The sequence below is a fragment of the Schistocerca cancellata genome, chromosome 6 (assembly GCF_023864275.1).
Source record: "Schistocerca cancellata isolate TAMUIC-IGC-003103 chromosome 6, iqSchCanc2.1, whole genome shotgun sequence".
Lineage (NCBI taxonomy): Eukaryota > Metazoa > Arthropoda > Insecta > Orthoptera > Acrididae > Schistocerca > Schistocerca cancellata.
The window spans coordinates 530,474,564-530,491,520 of record NC_064631.1 but is presented as its reverse complement, the minus strand read 5'-3'; the positions used below and the strand labels follow the sequence as shown (position 1 = coordinate 530,491,520).

The 16,957-nt window shown below is 46.0% G+C and overlaps 1 protein-coding gene across 1 annotated transcript in view; it reads left to right on the top strand.

The window, feature by feature from the left end:
- The window catches only part of LOC126190991 (LIM/homeobox protein Lhx3), a 202,036-nt gene that overhangs the window by 43,450 nt on the left and 141,629 nt on the right, over positions 1 to 16,957 (top strand). Inside the window, exon 3 of the mRNA XM_049931668.1 lies at positions 8,040 to 8,242. Within this exon, the coding sequence (XP_049787625.1) occupies positions 8,040 to 8,242 (203 nt within the window). The remainder of the gene's footprint in view (positions 1 to 8,039; positions 8,243 to 16,957) is intronic.

Below are 16,957 nucleotides of genomic sequence, written 5' to 3'. Positions count from 1 at the left end.
CCGAAATATGTTTTCATCACTCGATTCAGGAATTATTCCATAGTAGAGGTAGACCACCGTTCAGATTTGATACGATTGAGGTTATGGAAAAGTCTGGAAGGCACAAAAACACTGAGTCGCCAAAGAAACTGGTACAGGCATGCGTATTCAAATAGAGACATATGTTAGTAGGCAGATTATGGGGCTGCGGTTGGGAACGCCTGTATAAGGTAACAGAGTCTGGTCGCAATTGTTAGATCTGTTACTGCTGCTGCAATGGCAGGTCATCAAGATTTAAGTGAGTTTGAACGTGTTGTTATAGTCGGTGCACGAGCGATGGGACGCAGCATCTCCGAGGTAGCGATGAAGTAGGGATTTTCCCGTGCTATTATTTCACTAGCATGCCGTGAATATGAGGAGTCCGGTAAAACATCAAATCTGCGACATCGATGGGACGGAAGAAAGGCCCTGCAAGAACGGGACCAACGATGACTGAAGAGAATCGCTTAACGTAACAAAAGTTACGCAAATTGCAGCAGGTTTCATTGCTGGGTCACCAACAAGTGTCAGCGTGCTAACCATTCAACAAAACTCGTGTACCCTTGATAACTGCACGACACAAAGCTTTACGTCTCGCCTGGGCCCATCAACACCGATATTGAACTGTTGATGACTGGTAACATGTTGCCTGGCCGAGTCTCGTTTTAAATTGTATCGAGAGGATGGGCATGTACGGATATGGAGACTACCTCATGAATCCATGAACCCTGCATATCAAAATGGCTCTGAGCACTATGGGACTCAACTGCTGTGGTCATAAGTCCCCTAGAACTTAGAACTACTTAAACCTAACTAACCTAAGGACAGCACACAACACCCAGCCATCACGAGGCAGAGAAAATCCCTGACCCCGCCGGGAATCGAACCCGGGAACCCGGGCGTGGGAAGCGAGAACGCTACCGCACGACCACGAGATGCGGGACCCTGCATATCAGCAGGGAACTGTTCAAGCGGGTGGAGGTTCTGTAATGGTGTGGGGCGTGTGCAGCTGGAGTGATTTGGGACTCCTAATATGTCTAGATACGACTCTGACAGGTGACATGTACGTAAGCATCCTTTTTCAGCACCTGCATCAATTCATATCCACTGCGCATTCCGACGGACTAGGGCAATTCCAGCAGAACAGTGCGACATCCCACACGCCCAGAATTGCTATAAATTGGCCCCAGGAAAGCTTTCTGAGTTTATACACTTCCGCTGGACACCAAACTACCCAGACATGAACATTATTGAGCATATCTCGGATGCCTTGCAACGTGCTGTTCAGAAGAGATATCCACCCCCTCGTACTCTTACGGATTTATGGGCAGCCCTGCAGGATTCATGGTGTCAATTCCCTCCAGCACTACTCCAGACATTAGTCGAGGTCATGCCATGTCGTGTTGCAGTACTTCTGCGTGTTCGCGTGGGCCCTACACAATATTAGGCAGGTGTACCAGTTTCTTCGGCTCTTTAGTGTATATAAGAACCTTGAACATCGCAGCGCGTCGGCATTCGTTGGTTAATATATTAAAAAACTAGAAACCCGCCTCGATTGCGAAAAAAGCACCTAGTGTTAACCTAGGTTTCGGCGTAAACTACACCTTCTTCAGAACAATAAAACCCACAAGTGCCTAAAAAGACCTTTGTCAATGATTAAAAGAACACCGTAGCTATACATTTATAAACCGGACGCGCGTGCTGCTAGGACATCTAGAGCACGCGTCCGGGATAACGTCATTTTTCAAACTACTTGTATTTCATCTTTCTTACACTTAAATGAAACATACACTTACTAAAAAACATATCTCTCACTATCACCCACCAATAGTGACAAATAACGAACTTATTAACAATTTAATTTTTCATACGGCTCTCCATGTATAAGAACTTTAACTTTGCTGCCTTAATCTCTGACCGCCGAGTTTATGGCGGGTCATAGCCTATCGAACATAGGCCGGTGCGAGGTGGAGCGTACGCCATTAAGTTAAGTAGTGGTTTTGAATTTGTACATATGTACTGTTTGTGTTTTCCTTTTTTTCGTTTTTAAATGTATAGCTATGGTGTTCTTTTAATCATTGACAAAGGTCTTCTTAGGCACTTGTGGGTTTTATTGTTCTGAAGAAGGTGTAGTTATCTACGCCGAAACCTAGGTTAACACTAGGTGCTTTTTTCGCAATCGAGGCGGGTTTGTAGTTTTTTAATCTTTAGTGTATATACCAAGCTATGTGGCGCAGTGGACTTGCAGTCGGGAAGACGACGGTTCAAACCCGCGTCTGCCTTCTGGCTGTCCAGATTTAGTTTATCCGTGATTTCCCTAAATCACTGCAGGTAAATTTCGGGATGGTTCCCTTGAAAGGTCACGGCCGACTTACTTCCCCATCCTTTCCTGGTCCGATAGAACCTATTGACCTCGCTGTTTGGTCTCCTCCCCCCAAATCAATCAACCAACCACAGATATATTTGTTTTGGTGTTATATTAATGGGAACACCCTGTATAAACGAAGAACTGTTCCCAGACGGAGAACGTAGTAATAACAACATGGCGTTCTCGGTAATCAATGCAGGTATGGGTACCGGTGCCTCTCGTAGTTCTGACGGACGCAGAAGGGAGTGGCGCCGGCCTCTCGGTGGCTCCCCCCGTGCGGACTGGGGTGGTGTGCGCAGCGAGCAGAGACAGCGCGAGAGGGCGAGCGGGCGCGCGTGCACAAAGCGCCGGCCGCGAGCGTCAGGTGTTGTTTGTGCGCAGCTGGCGCGCCGGCGGGGGGCTCCACTGTTGTCATCGCCACAGCAACAGCTGACAGCCGGCAGAGGCAGCGGCTGCGTCTCGCGTGTTCAGCTGATTCACGGCGTGTGCACCGCATTAGGACACGGCTGCGGAGATGTCTGAGCCTACCTGACTGACGCGCACCTGGGCGAGTGAGCGGCGTAACAGTCGCAACAGGCCAACGGCCTCTGTAGTCGAGGCCTCTAGCGCAAGCTTGTGCCACGGCGCTAGACTCGGAGGTAGACGCTCCGAATCCCAGTGGCGGAGGAAATTATCACTGACATTGTTCTCGATTAAAATCCAAGCGTTACCATAAGGTCTGACAGACCGAGGGTACGTAACATTGTACTGATGATGGATTCAGCGGTTCCCTTTTCTAGTAAAAGTTACTGTAAGGTTTATAACCTGAGGTAGAATTTGAATACTAAAGCTTTTAAATAATTTGACTCTGGAAATATTAATTAACCAGCATACATATCATGAGAGGGGCCCTAGACTACATACCTGATAACGTGAATAAAGTTGGATATTTCCGGACGTGCCTAAACTTCAAAGAATATTAACTGTTAAACTACACAAAAAATAAATTTCATAATTGCCCTCAGCGATTATTAATTAAAACTTCGCATTTGGCTCAGTAGGAAACAGAATAATCTCATTTGGTTTATAAGGGAAATGAACTACTAAGAACAAATAAATTGATATATTATTTAAAGGTAATTACAGCCATTACTACTCGAAGTAACTGTCCTACTCTGGCGCAATCAGCAATACGGCAGTTCCAAATGGCTACAAAATAAAGACTGACGAATGCATTTACATTTTAAAGCTTTTTTTTATGGCTCTGCAACAACGATTTGTGACCAGCGTGCTGTTTTGTCCATTGTTCTCCGCTTCCATCGCATGTTCTTCACCCTTTCCAGTGCGGCTTTCTCCGGAACTGGAAGGTGAGTGGTGGCTCATAAGTTGTTAGTTGACGACACGCAACAGGTTTTTTGCACAACGATAATAAAAGACATTTCTTCGCTTGCCGCCGTTCTCCCATCGCAGTTTGGATTTAACACATATTTTGTTTACATCTGAAATAAGACTTTACAGGGGAGGAAGGAAATGTATGTAACTGGACCGTTACGGGCATTAATCTCAGCAGTGTCCTCTGTGCTACTGGGGAACAGCAGCTGCATGCCGACATCGGGTTTCATCTTCTCCTTTCGTTCTCTCGTCGTCATCCACATGACAAACAGAACTTCACACGCTCTCATCACACTCACCAACACTGTAGACAGGGGCGTATTTAAGTTTCGTATTTTCCTCTACAAATGGATAACGGGCAGCAGCTGATAAACATACAGCGTGTTAGGGGTATAAGTGCAAATACACTACTGGCCATTAAATTTTCTACACCAAGAACAAATGCAGATGATAAACGGGTATTCAATGGACAAATACATTATACTACAACTGACATGTGATTATATTTTCACGCAAATTGGGTGCATAGATCCTGAGAAATCAGTACCTAGAACAACCACCTCTGGCCGTAATAACGACCTTGATACGCCTGGGCATTGAGTCAAACAGAGCTTGGATGGCGTGTGCAGGTACAGCTGCCCATGCAGCTTCAACACGTTACCACAGTTCATCAAGAGTAGTGACTGGCGTATTGTGACGAGCCAGTTGCTCGGCCACCATTGACCAGACGTTTTCTATTGGTGAGAGATCTGGAGAATGTGCTGGCCAGGGCAGCAGTCGAACATTTTCTGTATCCAGAAAGGCCCATACAGAACCTGCGGCATGCGGTCGTGCATTATCCTGTAGGGTTTCGCAGGGATCGAATGAAGGGTAGAGCCACGGGTCGTAACACATCTGAAATGTAACGTCCACTGTTCAAAGTGCCGTCAATGCGACCAAGAGGTGACCGAGACGTGTAACCATTGGCACGCCATACCATCACGCCGGGTGAAACGCAGGTATGGCGATGACGAATACACACTTCCAATGTGCGTTCACCGCGATGTCGCCAAACACGGATGCGACCATCATGATGCTGTAAACAGAACCAGGATTCATCCAAAAAAATGACGTTTTGCCATTCGTGCACCCAGGTTCGTCGTTGAGTGCACCATCGCAGGCGCCCCTGTCTGTGATGCAGCGTCATCGGTAACCGCAACCATGGTCTCCGAGCTGATAGTTCATGCTGCTGCAAACGTCGTCGAACTGTTCGTGCAGATGGTTGTTGTCTTGCAAACGTCGCCATCTGTTGGCTCAGGGATCGAGACGTGGCAGCACGATCCGTTACAGCCATGCGCATAAGATGCCTGACACCTCGACTGCTAGTGATACGAGGCCGTTGGGATCCAGCACGGTGTTCCGTATTACCCTCCTGAACCCACGGATACCATATTCTGCTAACAGTCACTGGATCTCGAACAACGCGAATAGCAATGTCGCGATACGATAAATCGCAATCGCGATAAGCTACAATCCGACCTTTATGAAAGTAGGAAACGCGATGGTACGCATTTCTCCTCCTTACACGAGGCATCACAACAACGTTTCAGTAGGCAACGCTGGTCAACTGCTGTTTGTGTATGAGAAATCGGTTGGAAACTTTCCTCGTGTCAGCACGTTGTAGGTGTCGCCACCGGCGCCAACCTTGTGTGAATGCTCTGAATAGCTAATCATTTGCATATCAGAGCATCTTCTTCCTGTCGGTTAAATTTCGCGTCTGTAGCACGTCATCTTCGTGGTGTAGCAATTTTAATGGCCAGTAGTGTATATGGTTTAATCATCGCACTTTAAAACTCGCCTGATGTAATTCCATGCATGTTTCCACAACTCTAATAAAAATTATTTTTTCCGTAACAGACATTGGTATGTGGCAGCTCTGTGCCCACAGTTTCAGTATCTCGCAGTTGCCTGTGTCAGTTTATTACAGCTGCAGGAACGTTTAGGTTAGTGGTGCAGCCATCTGTTTCTGCACTACAGGACCAACTGCACGGGTTGCGGGCATTTGTTTACATTTAGTGCACTTCAGGTTCCTGTGTCAGTTTGAAGTTTGTTACCACAGAAGCAACATTAATCTTAGAAGTGCGTCCACGTATTCCAGACGCTACAGCCAAAGTGCGCGAGCTATGAACAGGATATTTCATCCCCCCCTCCCTCCCCTCCCCCACATTTATACGATTTCACTGTATTGCAAATACCTATTTCAGCAAAGACACTTAGCTTAGGTGTGCAGCCATGAGATCTACGAGGTGCATTCAAGTTCTAAGGCCTCCGATTTTTTTTTCTAATTAACTACTCACCCGAAATCGATGAAACTGGCGTTACTTCTCGACGTAATCGCCCTGCAGACGTACACATTTTTCACAACGCTGACGCCATGATTCCATGGCAGCGGCGTAGGCTTCTTTAGGAGTCTGTTTTGACCACTGGAAAATCGCTGAGGCAATAGCAGCACAGCTGGTGAATGTGCGGCCACAGAGATTGTCTTTCATTGTTGGAAAAAGCCAAAAGTCACTAGGAGCCAGGTCAGGTGAGTAGGGAGCATGAGGAATCATTTCAAAGTTGTTATCACGAAGAAACTGTTGCGTAACGTTAGCTCGATGTGCGGGTGCGTTGTCTTGGTGAAACAGCACACGCGCAGCTCTTCCCGGACGTTTTTATTGCAGCGCAGGAAGGAATTTGTTCTTCAAAACATTTTCGTAGGATGCACCTGTTACCGTAGTGCCCTTTGGAACGCAATGGGTAAAGATTACGCCCTCGCTGTCCCAGAACATGGACACCATCATTTTTTCAGCACTGGCGGTTACCCGAAATTTTTTGGTGGCGGTGAATCTGTGTGCTTCCATTGAGCTGACTGGCGCTTTGTTTCTGGATTGAAAAATGGCATCCACGTCTCATCCATTGTCACAACCGACGAAAAGAAAGTCCCATTCATGCTGTCGTTGCGCGTCAACATTGCTTGGCAACATGCCACACGGGCAGCCATGTGGTCGTCCGTCAGCATTCGTGGCACCCACCTGGATGACACTTTTCGCATTTTCAGGTCGTCATGCAGGATTGTGTGCACAGAACCCACAGAAATGCCAACTCTGGAAGCGATCTGTTCAACAGTCATTCGGCGATCCCCCAAAACAATTCTCTCCACTTTCTCGATCATGTCGTCTGACCGGCTTGTGCGAGCCCGAAGTTGTTTGTTGTCACACGATGTTCTGCCTTCATTAAACTGTCGCACCCACGAACGCACTTTCGACACATCCATAACTCCATCACCACATGTCTCCTTCAACTGTCGATGAATTTCAATTGGTTTCACACCACGCAAATTCAGAAAACGAATGATTGCACGCTGTTCAAGTAAGGAAAACGTCGCCATTTTAAGTATTGAATACAGTTCTCATTCTCGCCGCTGGCGGTAAAATTCCATCTGCCGTACGGTGCTGCCATCTCTGGGACGTATTGACAATGAACGTGGCCTCATTTTAAAACAATGAGCATGTTTCTATCTCTTTCCAGTCCGGCAAAAAAAATTCGGAGGCCTTAGAACTTGAATGCACCTCGTATGTCTTACAGGACCAAATGTGGGGGCTGTGAGCAGGCAAAATCCCTCTCCCCACCAACCCTCACGCTCTCACCTGCCTACAGTTCCAGTGTATTGGAATTTCCTGTGCGAGCATATTTCAGTGGCAGTGACTTTTAGCTTAATGGAGTAGCCACATGCTCCAGGCACTACAGAACCAAGTGCGCGACATGCGGTCAAGCAAATCGTCACCCCCCCCCCCCTCCTCCACAGTTGTTTACAGTATCACTAAACAGTATTGGTGTTTCCTCTGTCAGCTTGTTACGGCAGCAAGTAGGGAATCTCTCTCTCTCTACAGTTTCAGTGTATTCTAGCTGCCTGTGTCAGCTTTTAAGGCAGCAGTGACGTTCACGTTAGAGGAGCAGCCATGTACAATATTTCAGGCGCTACAGGACCAAGTGCGCCGGCTGCGAGCTGGGAATCCTTCCCTCAATTGTTTACAGTTTCAGTGTATTGCTGCCTGCGTCAGCTTGTTAAGGTGGCAACAACAATTAGATTACAGGGGCGCCCGAGTATTCCAGGCGATACAGTATACCTACCAACGGCGCGGACTGCGACTAGGAAGTCCTTCCCCTCCGTTGTTTACAGATTCAGTGTACTGCAGTTGCCTTTGTCAGTTTGTTACGGCGGCAGCGACGTTTAGCTTAGAGGCGCGGCCGCATGTTCCAGGCGCTACGGGACCAAGTGCGCGGGCTGCGAGCAGGGAATCCCCCCCACGCAGGTGGTGCGACGCGCGCAGGAGCACGTGTACCACCTACAGTGCTTCTCCTGCGTCATGTGCAGCCGGCAGCTCAACACGGGGGACGAGTTCTACCTCATGGAGGACCGCAAACTCGTCTGCAAGCCGGACTACGAGGCCGCCAAGTCCAAAGGTACCGTACCACTTCCCTACACAGTATAATGTAGAAATTCTACAATGCTACGAGGCAGAATCGTAGGTATTTTATCAATTAGTACTGGGACACGAGCTGTCCGTTTCGAACGCGTAAAATATATCGAGCTTCTTTACCCCATAGAACATTAACTCCCTACCATAAACATAAACATGGCAACAGAAAACAGAATGCTCGATTGATAACGAAAGCCAGCTTTGTATGGAATTTTTACTAACCCAAACATGCCATATGTTTGCGAGGAGTCTGCCCTTTACTGTGAGCAATGTATTGTGTGCATCCACTTGGCGCCCTGTGCACAACGACATTCGGAACTTTATTCTCTCACTGAGATTTGTAGTTCCGAAGATTGTGAAGTGGGGGGGGGGGGGGGGACATTCTGTCCAGGACGATTTCACACATACTCTTTGGGTTTCCAGTCCAGAAATATGCAGCCCTCTTCGTCTGCGTGATACAATCACTCCTTAATACTCCGAGCTCAGATGGCAAGTCAATAGTGAGCAAAGAAGGGAAGGCTTAAATCTGAGAGGAATGTATGGAAATGCTGTTCGGAGAAAACGAACTGGAGGAAAATATTATGTAAACTGAACAGAAAGTAGATAAAGAAAAGATGAGACATGATATTGCGAGAAAAAATGAGGTAGAGGATTGAAAGATGTAAGCAAAAACTAGCCACCTTGAATAGACGACAATCCCACAGACTTACTGAGATTCTCGGGAAATGACAGAACTATTCCATGTGGTACACAGGATATATGAAACGGGAGAAATACCATGAGAATGCATTCCAGTTCAAAAGAAGACGAGTGCTATCAATTGTAAATATTACCAACGATGAGTTTAGTAAATCATAGCTGCAAAATAACGACATTTTTCAAAAAAATGAATGCACAATTTGGTAGAAATTGAATTCGGTGAAGATCAGTTTGGGTTATAGACAAATGTAGGAACACGCTAGGCAGAGCTGACCTTACGAGATATATTAGAAGATAGGGTGGAAAAAAACGAAACTATGTTTATAGCATTTTAGAATTGGACAAAGCTTATAACATTGTTGGAAAATGCAGAAACACATTAGGCAGAACTGACCTGACACCTTACGACATGTCTTGGAAAATAGGCCGAAGAAAGGTAAAAATACATTTATAGCATTTTTAGACTTAGATAAAGCTTATAAAATTGTTGACTCGAATAATTTCTTTAAAATTATGGAGGTGACTGGGATAAAATATAGTGAGCGAAGGGTTGCCTGCAATCTGTATAGAAATCAGACTGCATTGCTAAGAACGAAACGATGTAAAAGGAAACCCATGATGCCGGTTTGTAGCGCATTTTCATCTGCATCTAAATCTACATGGATACTCTGCAAATCAGATTTAAGTGCCTGGCAGAGGGTTCATCGAACCACCTTCACAATTCTCTATTATTCCAATCTCGTATAGCGCGCGGGAAGAATGAGCACCTATATCTTTCTGTACGAGCTCTGATTTCCCTTATTTTATCTTGGTGATCGTTGCTCCCTATGTAAATCGCTATCAACAAAATATTTTCGCATTCGGAGGAGAAAGTTAGTGATTGGAATTTCGTGAGAAGATTCCGTCGCAATGAAAAACGCCTTTCTTTTAATGTTGTCCATCCCAAATCCTGTATCATTTCTGTGACACTCTCTCCCATATTTCGCGATAATACAAAACGCGCTGCCTTTCTTTGAACTTTTTCGATGTACTCCGTCAGTTCTATCTGGTAAGAATCCCACACTGCGCAACAGTGTGCAGGCAGTCTCCTTAGTAGGTCTGTTACATTTTCTAAGTGTACTGCCAATAAAACGCAGTCTTTGGTTGGCCTTCCCCACAACATTTTCTGTGTGTTCCTTCCACACTCTGTAGATTGAGGCAGCAGTATAGGAGACCAAAGAGATATCTGGAAAGTTGAGTTAAGTTCAGGGAGAAGTAAGAAAATCTTTGAGATTTGTGGGTGGTATCGTAATTCTGTCAGAGAGGATAAAGGAGTTTGAAGAGCAGTTGAACGGAATACATAGTATTTTGGAAAGGTACTGTAATACGAACATCACCAAAAGCAGAACAAGAATAATGGAACGTAGTTGAATTAAACCAGGAAATTACATTAGGAAATGAGACATTAAAAGGAGGAGTTTTTATATTTGAGCAGCGTAATAGCCGACAATGTATCATGTAGGACATTGTAAATTCCAGGCTGGTAAATGTAAGAAATAAAAGAGAGAAATTTTTAACAAAAGAAATACTTGTTGTTAAGTATAGCTATATGAGTAGGAATAAAATAGTAACGGGTTCATTAATGTTACCACTAATGATGTATACATATCCTGAAACTGACTCTCTTAGATAAAAAGAATCATTTAAATGGTATAGGGAACATGTAACTAATTAACTAACCAACCAAATATGAAAATCTTTTCTGTAGGTATTTATCTGGAATGAAGCCTTGTGCGGAAGTGAAAGTGAACAGTAGCACTTCAGACTACTACACAACGGAAGCTTTTGAAATGTTATGCTACAGAAGAATACTAAAGAATGCAAGGGTAGATCGGTTTACTTATGAAGAAATAATGAACTGAATTGGAGATAAGACAATTTTGTTGCACACTTCGACTGAAAGAAGATGTCCGTTGACAAGACAGATCAAAGACACCAAAGAATCCTCAGTTTCGTAATGGGAGAAAATGTGTGTGCGTGGGGGATGGAGGGGTAGACGGCAGGGAGGTAACATTACAGAAATCACGATGAAATGCATGTAGTTCGCAGTGGTTAAGGAGAGATGAAGACACCTGCACAGAGCAGACAAGCGTGGAGATATGCTTCTAAGCTGTTTCTGAACTGGAGACTGCAATAGAGGGGGTTATTGAGTCTTCGGTGACCTCAAAGCAGACCGGTCATCATACTTTATATTTCCTTCGTAACTGTCACGTTCTATAAGTTTAGAAAATGGGGATATTTTCATCATCGGGTTGTCTTCATCTCAACTGGAGTCGAGACTCCCTCGTTACAGTGACCCTTATCCTCTGCCGTTGGCATCAAATAAAACCTTCAATAGCCAGTTGGATTCTACACCTACATCTAGAGAGATACTCCGAAAGTCACCGCATGGTGCGTGGCAGAGAGTACCCTGTACTACTACTAATCATTTCCTTTCCTGTTTCACTCGCAGACAGTGCGAGGGGAATGCGACTGTCTATTTGCCTCCATATGAGCCCTATTTTCCCGTATCTTATCTTGGTGTCCTTACCAGCAATGTATTTTGTAGAATCGTTCGGCAGTCAGCCCCAAATGCCGGTTCTACAAGTTTTGTCAAGAGAGTTTCTGGAAAACAAAGTCGCATTCCCTCCAGGGATTCCCATTTACGTTCCTGAAGCATCTCCGTAACACTTAAGTGTTATTCGAACCCACCGGTAACAAATCTAGCAGCGCGCTTCTCAATTGCTTCGATTTATTTCTTTAATCCGACCTGGTGCGAATCCCAAACACTCGAGCAGTATTCAAGAATAAGTGGCACCAGCATACTATAGGCGGCATCCATTACAGGTGAACCACTCTTTCTTAAAATCCCCCCCCATAAACAAGTCGATCATTCGGCTTCCCTACCATTGTATTGTATTGTATTGTATGGTAACGGGGGCCTAGAAACGACTGAGAGGATCCGTCCCTGCCGCAGCCGCAGTGTCCACAACCCCACGACGACTACCGCAGTCCACTTCACCCCTCCGCCGCCCCACACCGAACAACTCTTTCAGGGTTATTGTGCGGTTCGGTCCCCGGTGCAATCCCCCTCCCCCCCCCCCCCCCCTCCAGGGAACGTCTTACACCAGACGAGTGTAACCCCTATGTTTGCGTGGTAGAGTAGTGGTGGTGGTAATGCTGGTGTACGCGTACGTGGAGAACTTGTTTGCGCAGCAATCGCCGACATAGTGTAGCTCAGGTGGAATAAGGGAAGCCCGCATCTCGTGGTCGTGCGGTAGCGTTCTCGCTTCCCACGCCCGGGTTCCCGGGTTCGATTCCCGGCGGAGTCAGGGATTTTTTCTACCTCGTGATGGCTGGGTGTTGTGGTGCTGTCCTTAGGTTAGTTAGGTTTAAGTAGTTCTAACTTCTAGGGGACTGATGACCATAGATGTTAAGTCCCATAGTGCTCAGAGCTTTTTTTTTTTTGAATAAGGGAAACCAGCCCGCATTCACCTAAAAACCATCTACAGACTGGCCGGCTCACCGGACCTCGACACAAGTCCGCCGGACGGATTCGTGCCAGTCCGGAAAGCCGTGCGTTAGACCACACGGCTACCCGGCCGGGCTTCCCTACCATAGTTCTCACATGCTCGTTCCATCTCATGTCGCTTTGCAGCGCTACGCCAAGATATTTAAACGACTTGACTGTTTCAAGCATAGACATCACCCTCGTTAATAACGCCGCCATCAACCACGTACGAGACTGGACCGTACATGACCAGATCACTGCTAGCGACCACAACATCATCACACTAACCTTAAGTGGCACACCAAACGTCAACACAGAAACACTACCAAAAAGACTATTATTTGACAAAACAGACTGGGACAGGGTCAGACAAAAAATACATGAGCACATACCGCAAGACATCACCGGCAGTGTTGATTACAGAGCACACATGCTGACAGATATCATCACACACACACAGAACACCTGCATACCCACACAAAGAATGACAAAACACCAAAATATTCCCTGGACTACACAATTAACACGACTCAAACAAGACTCAAAACGTAAACGTAAACTTTACCAACGAGCAATTTCAGATAGAGAAAGACAATTACGACTACACGACTACCGGCTTGCCAAGGATAAATATAAACTTGAGCTGAATAAGATCAGGAAAGACCATTGGAACAGCCATGTAGCAGCACAAACACAACTAAACATTTGGGGGGAACCATACAAAATCGTGACAGAGAAAATTAAGAGCCCACTGGTTCTGGGAACGCTGCGACAGGAGGATGGTGAGATGACTAAGGGCTGGAGACGCACAGCGGAGTTCCTGCTGAGCAAACTCCTGCCCGACGACATCGCAGACACAGACACACCACAACACGCAGCGGTGAGACGCGAAGTAGACACAGTATACACCACACCAACCGTCACCTGTCCATTTGCGCAGGAAGAAGTGGCGACAGCGATCTCAGAACTCAAAAACAAAAAGGCGCCTGGACCGGATGGTATCCACTCTGAGGTACTGAAACAAATTGCACCGCAGATCATCCCGTTTCTCACAACGTTGTTAAACGATGCATTAAGGCTGGGCCGTGTGCCTGCAGTGTGGAATACCTCGAAGGCGGTTATCATCAAAAAGGCTCCAGACAAAGACACATCAGACCCCAAGTCATACAGACCAATTTGCCTTATCAATACACTCGGTAAAGTACAAGAAAAACTACTCTGCAAAAGACTACAAGCACACCGAACACTACGGGAACTGACATCACACCAATATGGCTTCAGGGAAGGGAAATCTATAGACGACGCAATAGTACTCCAAATAGTACACGACACACCCTCCAAATACACACTTGCAATTTTGATAGACATCTCAGGTGCCTTCGACAACCTCTGGTGGCCGGCCTTGTTCAAGAGGCTCAGACACCTGCAGGTACCGGAGTCTCTGTATAATAGTTTCATGGACTACTGCAGAGACAGAACGGTCGTTTGGCAAATGGACAACCAGAAAGTGATTAAACGAATTACAAAAGGCTGTCCACAAGGGTCGATCTGCGGCCCCATCTTCTGGGACATAGTTATAGAACTGCTCCTACTGTTACTAGAGGAGCATATGTTGACAGATGGAGCTGTCGCTTATGCTGATGATCTACTCGTCGTAGTTTCAGCAAATAACCGTGCCCAGCTAGAAGAAAGAGCCAATGGAACACTTAGGACAATAACCCAATGGTGCACAGATAATAAATTAAAGATAGCAGGAAACAAAACAACTTATACATTGCTAAAGGGTATCCTGCGCAGGAACCCAATAGTCAAAATCGGGGACACAAACATAAAAAGACTAGCAGTCACACGCTATCTAGGAGTATACATTGATGAACGATTGAACTTCCACGAACACATGCGAATATGCACAAACAAAGCAGAAAAGATACTACACAAACTGGCTAGGCTAAATTCGGAACAATTCAGACTACCCCTGTCAGTGACACGAACATACCATTGCGCTCTCTTCGAGTCAGTACTATGCTTTGCTGCCAGTACGTGGGCCCACAGGTTAAATCTCTCAACCAACAGAACCATTGTACGTCGAGGCCAAAGAAGTGTTCTACTTCGACTAACAGGGGCATTTAACACAACATCAAATGACGCACTATGTGTCGTCATGGGAATTTTCCCCATAGATATCACCATCAGGTACCGCGCAGCAATGTACTGGCTTAGGATGGGGAGAATAGACCAGGTTCGGCAGATCACTGGTGTACCGATTGAGACAACACGCCAACTCAGAGCATGGCGAGTGGATACCTGGCAGAGCGAGTGGGCCAACAGCGATAAGGGCCGCCGTGTATACAACTTCTTCCCTGACATCCGGGAAAGACTAAAACTAAAACATATTGATACCAGCCGCGGTATGGTACATTTCATCACAGGACATGGCCCTTATCCCACGCACCTGTACCGCGTGAGTCTGCAGCAGACTAATAGATGCACATGCGGGGAAGAAGGTTCCCCTGAACATACTGTCTTCTTCTGCGGACAACGCACGAACATAAGACACACAGTACACATAAATCGCCTGAACACACAGAACGAACTACATGCCATAATACGCGACCCGGAAAGGTGGACTGAACTCAACAAACTAACGGACGAAATCTCGAAGATCCAACAAATAGAATACTTGCGCAACAGACCCTACCTAAGGCAAGTCGGTCCAAACAGACGTCACGATGCCCAGGGGGACACAGATATGATTAGCACCACGAGTGATGAAGAAGAAACAGATACAGACCAGGGCACCAACACAGATATTGAAGCGTCCAGCTCGGATGTTCTATAGTGTCAACCAAGTTAAATTCAAAGAATAGAGTGGAACAACCGACAAGAGGTGCACAAGTCACACACAATCCTAAAAACAGATTGCACCGTATATATAAACAGTTAACAGCATCTCCATGTTCAATAAGAGCTTAAAGCTAGGTACCTCTTCAAGGGACCTACGCCTTCCGTTAAGAGGCAGCGCACAGTCTGTATGGAAGGATCTTAATTGTGGTCCCTCTCTTTTGAGCCCAACCCGACGGATACCTATGGTAGATCGGGGAAAACCACCGCTCAGGCTGTGTTGCTGGCGGGGCCGGAAGGTGCTAACTGCCACACCACGTATCATTGTAAGTCTCATTGGCTCAGTGTGAACTGTTTGTACAACTAACCTACACAGCCTATACCTCAACCTCCACTATACTAAGAACTTCTCATCTGAAGCTTAAAGTTGGGCACCTCTTCAAGGGACCCACGCCCCCCTGGTAAGAGGCGGCGCACGTCCTGGATGGAAGGATCTTAATTGTGGTTCCTCTCTTTTGAGCCCAACCCGACGGATACCTATGGTAGATCGGGGAAAACCACCGTTCAGGTCGTGTTGTCGGCGGGGCCGGGAGGTGCTTGCGCCTGATGTACTCTACTAGGAGCCTTGTAGGCCCAACACAAACCGTTAGCGTCATTACCTTATTACTTTTACTACGAGTACCCTTTCATTAGCAACTTTGAGCCAAGCACAAAATCAGTTACCTCTCTATTGTATATCGTAAATAGTTTAGTAGGCTGGACATGGAGGTCTTAGTCTTAGTTTCTAGCTTTAACGTACCCTAATCTCTTCTAGTTAAGGTAGTTTTTAGGATAGTAGATGTTAAAGGCATGGTGAGCAACGGCCAGCGTCTTGAGGTTCATTCCAAGACCCGGGCCGCCGCCCACAACCAGGTGACGGGCAATATTATACCTATAACTTCTCTATTCAGTTCTCTTCCTTCCTTCTTTCTAAATATTTAATTTCGTTTTGTTTATTAATATCTTACTTGATTTTGTATTAGTTATACGTTTTTCTAATGCTGCACAAAAAAAAAAAACATTACAGGTTTGTTCTTCCTACTCATCCGCATTAACTTATATTTTGCCACATTTAGGCCAAGTTGCCATTCTTCACATCAACAGGAAACTTTGTCTGAGTCCCCTTGTATCTTCCTACAGCCACACAACTTCGACATCTTACCGTACACCACGGCTTCATCAGCAAACACCCACAGATTGCTGCCCATCCAGTCCGCCAAATCATTTATGTATATAGAGAACAGCAGCGGTCCTATCACACTTCCCTGGGGCACTCCGGACGATACCCTCGTCTCTGACGAACACTCGCCGTCAAGGACAACATACTTGGTTCTATTATTTAAGAAATCTTCGAGCCACTCACATATCAGCGAACTTATTCCATATGCTCGTATCTTCGTTAACAGTCTGCAATGGGGCACCGTGTCAAATGCTTTCCGGAAATCTAGAAATATGGAATCTGCCTGTTGCCCTTGATCCATAGTTCGCAGTATATCATGTGAGAAAAGACCAAGCTGAGTTTCGCACGAGCGATGCTTTCTAAAACCCTGCTGATTCCCAGTCTCAAGAAAACTTATACAATCGAACTGA